At 64.7% G+C, this 3,878-nt stretch overlaps 1 protein-coding gene across 1 annotated transcript in view; it reads right to left on the bottom strand.

The window, feature by feature from the left end:
- Kndc1 (kinase non-catalytic C-lobe domain (KIND) containing 1) overlaps window positions 1-3,878 on the bottom strand; it is a 79,813-nt gene that overhangs the window by 22,450 nt on the left and 53,485 nt on the right. Inside the window, exons 24-29 of the mRNA XM_013035492.1 lie at window positions 3,295-3,408; window positions 2,610-2,757; window positions 2,329-2,505; window positions 1,663-1,866; window positions 1,179-1,261; window positions 649-799 (exon numbers count right to left, since the gene is read on the bottom strand). Of these exons, the coding sequence (XP_012890946.1) occupies window positions 649-799; window positions 1,179-1,261; window positions 1,663-1,866; window positions 2,329-2,505; window positions 2,610-2,757; window positions 3,295-3,408 (877 nt within the window). The remainder of the gene's footprint in view (window positions 1-648; window positions 800-1,178; window positions 1,262-1,662; window positions 1,867-2,328; window positions 2,506-2,609; window positions 2,758-3,294; window positions 3,409-3,878) is intronic.

The raw sequence follows: 3,878 nt of genomic DNA on the forward strand, positions 1-3,878 counted from the left end.
GCCGTGGGTGAGCGTGCCCCTGCCGTGGGTGAGCGTGCCCCTGCCGTGAGCGTGCCCCTGCCATGAGCGTGTCCCTGCCGTGAGCGTGCCCCTGCCGTGAGCGTGCCCCTGCCGTGGGTGAGCATGCCCCTGCCGTGGGTGAGCGTGCCCCTGCCGTGGGTGAGCGTGCCCCTGCTGTGGGTGAGCGTGCCCCTGCCGTGGGTGAGCGTGCCCCCTGCCGTGGGTGAGCGTGCCCCTGCCGTGGGTGAGCGTGCCCCTGCCGTGGGTGAGCGTGCCCCCTGCCGTGGGTGAGCGTGCCCCTGCCGTGAGTGTGGCTCTGGCTGTGTGGGGAAGGGATGGCCGGCTTTCCTTGGCTGGTGTTCGACCCCGTGGGGCCTGGAGGGGGGCTGTCTACCCTGGAGGGGGGCTGTCTACCCTGGAGGGGGCTGTCTACCCTGGAGGGGGCTGTCTATCCTGGAGGGGGGCTGTCTAGGCTGTCTACCCTGGAGGGGGCTGTCTACCCTGGAGGGGGGGGCTGTCTACCCGAGGGGGGCTGTCTAGGCTGCCTACCCTGGAGGGGGTCTGTCTACCTTGGAGGGGTCTGTCTACCCTGGAGGGGGGCTGCCTACCCTGGAGGGGGGCTGTCTACCCTGGAGGGGGGCTGTCTACCTTGGAGGTGGAGCTGGTCACGATCTCGGCAGCCACCCAGGTGCTGACATCGTCGCCGTGTCTTAGAAGCTGTACCAGGTACTTGTCTTGGATGTAGTTGGGTAGGAACAGGCTGCAGGTCTTGGTAGACAGAGACTCTGAAGAGTTGGCTCTGGGAGAGGAACAGCGCGGTCACCTGGGATGTGTGGCAGGGCCCCGCGGATGGGGGACGTGGGGTGGGGGTGGGGCGAGCAGGGAACACGAGGCCAGGCCCACGCAGGACCCCGCGGGGGGCAATGACGATAAGCCAGGCCCTCCCCAAGGACGAGACCCAGCCCAGAGCACCCACAGGGGCTCCCGCTGCCTCCCAAAGGGAGGACTCTGCCCCGTGGGGAGGAGCCACTCGGGCGTGGCCGCTCGGACCCTGGGGTCACTCACCTGGAGAGGGCCTCACAGACCCTGGGGTCACTCACCTGGAGAGGGCTGCTCGGACCCTGGGGTCACTCACCTGGGGAGGGCCTTACGGACCCTGGGGGGGGCAGGGCACTCACCTGGGGAGGGCCGCACTTTTATCTGTGACACCCAGGGCCCGTGAATTGAGAAAGTGGACAGGGTGGCACTTCTGAAACAATTCCTGCCAGAAACATGTGAGCAGATGGTCAGCATGCTGTCTGGCCGTCCCCGAGCGTCAGATGTCTGGGCCCTGCCTGCAGTCACAAGCCAGCTGCCTGGCAGGCAGGCCGGACGCCTGTGCTTTGGTTCAGCTGATGAGGGCTGCGGTTGGCCCAGCCCCAGCCTGTGTGGCCTGTGTGTCCCACACACCTGGAGTGCAGGCCTCACCCTCCCCCCCCCCCCAGGCTCGTCCTGCTTCAGGTGGCAGCACTCCCGGACCTGGGCAGCTGGCCAGTGCATCCTGCAGCTGACCTGTGTCCCAGGTGCCCCTGAGCACCCGTGTCCCGGGGCTCATGACACGGCGCCCACGGCCAGCCTGGTGCAGAGTCCTGGGCCCCTTCCAGCCCCAGTGGCCCCACAGACCTGCTGCAGCAGCGTGAGCTGAGTGAAGAGCTGGTGGGTGCTGTGCCCCGTCAGGAAGTAGGGCCCCTTCTCGCTGGCTTTGGCATAGGGGCCGTAGAAGTCGTCAAAGAAGCAGGGCTTGGGCAGGGCGGATGCGATGGTGTACTGGCGCTCCTTGTGGGGCAGGGCCAGCCCGTTTCCCCGGGGAAGCTTCCAGGAGAAGCTCTGTGGGCAGGCCGGGTCCCCCTCCAGGTAAGGCGGGCGGGGACGGGTAGCAGGGCAAAGACCCGCCAGTCCAGCCCGGCTCTGGTGAGACTGGCTGAGCTAGACCAGAGCAGATCCCTCCCTCGATGCTGTGGCTTGGGGACCTCTGTCCCAGTCACTTGGGTGGACCCCAGGGGTGCACGGCTGCCCCCCCCACACCGGTGGACAGACCACTGGATTCCCCAGCAGATTCTCCCACCAGCTCTGTGCCCTGAGGCCCAGGATCACAACAGGACCCGCCTCTTTGGAGTCCTGCTGCCCCTCACCTCCTTCCCCAGGGCGGCTAGTACCCGCCCAGCAGGGTCGTGAGGGACATGTACAAGGCACACGTGATGTGCACCGGTGCGTGCCTGTGGCCTGTGTCTGTGCTTGTGTATACGTGTGCAGGCGTGTGTGCGCGGGCCACACCCAGCGAAGGCCCACCTTCCGGGAGGCGCCATCCTCGGAGAGCTTCTTACAGAGGCTGGTGAAGGGTCTGAGGTCCTCGGCCTGCTTGGGGTCCTCTAGGTCTGTGTCAGGAGAGGCACAGGCAGCCCGCTGGTCAGTGCCCACCTCCAGGAGGTCCAGCAGGTGCTCAGCAGAGCCGTCCAGGGGCAGGATCTAGGCAGAAACATGGGCGAGGGGGTCGTGGTCACCTCTGGAGCAGGAAGTTGCTTCCCTCTGGGAGCCTAGCCTGCCGGCCAGGCTGCCGGGGCAGCGGTCACCTTGGAAGAGATAAAGTCCTCCAGCCGCCCCAGCAGCCCCGCGTTCCTTGTGAAGTCCACAGTGTAGCAGTCTTCCACCCAGGCCTGCAGGACACAGAGGCTCCGGCGGTAGATCTTGGCGAAGGTTGAGGTGGGGTCCTGATGGGCCCTGGAGGCAGAGGGGACCCATGGACAGGGCCTTCAGCTGGGCGCAAGTGGGTGCACCGGACACGGGTGGTGACTGGCCTGGATGAGAGACCAGAGCCCTCCCTCCTCGCGCCCTCCTCCTCCTCCTCCTCAGTGGTCCTGAGCAGAGCCCCTCACGCCCTCCTCCTCCTCCTCCTCTTCCTCCTCCTCCTCCTCCTCAGTGGTCCTGAGCAGAGCCCTCCCCTCATGCCCTCCTCCTCCTCCTCCCCCCCTCTTCCTCCTCCTCCTCCTCCTCAGTGGTCCTGAGCTGAGCCCCTCATGCCCTCCTCCTCCTCCTCCTCCTCAGTGGTCCTGAGCAGAGCCCTCCCTCGCGCCCTCCCCTCAGGCCCCATCACTCCTCACAACACATGGCTCCCACCATCTCTTCTTCCCCCTCCGGCTTTCCCAGGGGGTCACATACACCTGATCTCTGTCAGGGTCATGTGGGCCGCCTTGTCCCTCCTGGGTGGGCAAGATGCCATGGAGTCCGTCTGGCCTGCCCCATGGCCTAGGGCAGTACCTGGACAGGGTGCTGCTGATGCGGTCCAGGAGGAAGTGCAGGAAGTCTTGCGGTGTGCAGAAGTACCGGAAGGTGTAGAGGAACTGCTGCACGTAGCCCTCGAGGAAAGCACCGCTGTGGGGAGAGCCGCACTTGGGCCTGGCCCCGGGGGCCCGGCCCCTCCCGGAGCTCCACGTGCAGCACACGGAGCGCGGGAAGCGTGTTCTGTGTGTGAACATGTGCGAGATTTCTGAGTATGACTGAGCCGCTTCATGAGTGTGAACAGGTAGTGTGAGATGTCTGTAGGTATAGTTGTATAGGAGCTGTGTAACCCAACGCGTGAGATCTGTGGGTGAGTGTTGTGTACATGTGAAGATGTAAGAGCTCTGACACTTCTGTGTGAGTACACCGTGTTCTGTGTGAGTACACCGTGTTCTGTGTGAGTACACCGTGTTCTGTGTGAGTACACCGTGTTCTGTGTGAGTATATTGTGTTCTGTGTGAGTACAGTGTTCTGTGTGAGTACACAGTGTTCTGTGTGAGTATCCTGAGTTCTAAGTACACCGAGTTCTGTGTGAGTATACCATGTTCTGTGTGAGTACACCG

This window comes from Dipodomys ordii, unplaced genomic scaffold, assembly GCF_000151885.1.
Source record: "Dipodomys ordii isolate 6190 unplaced genomic scaffold, Dord_2.0 Scaffold213, whole genome shotgun sequence".
Classification (NCBI taxonomy): domain Eukaryota; kingdom Metazoa; phylum Chordata; class Mammalia; order Rodentia; family Heteromyidae; genus Dipodomys; species Dipodomys ordii.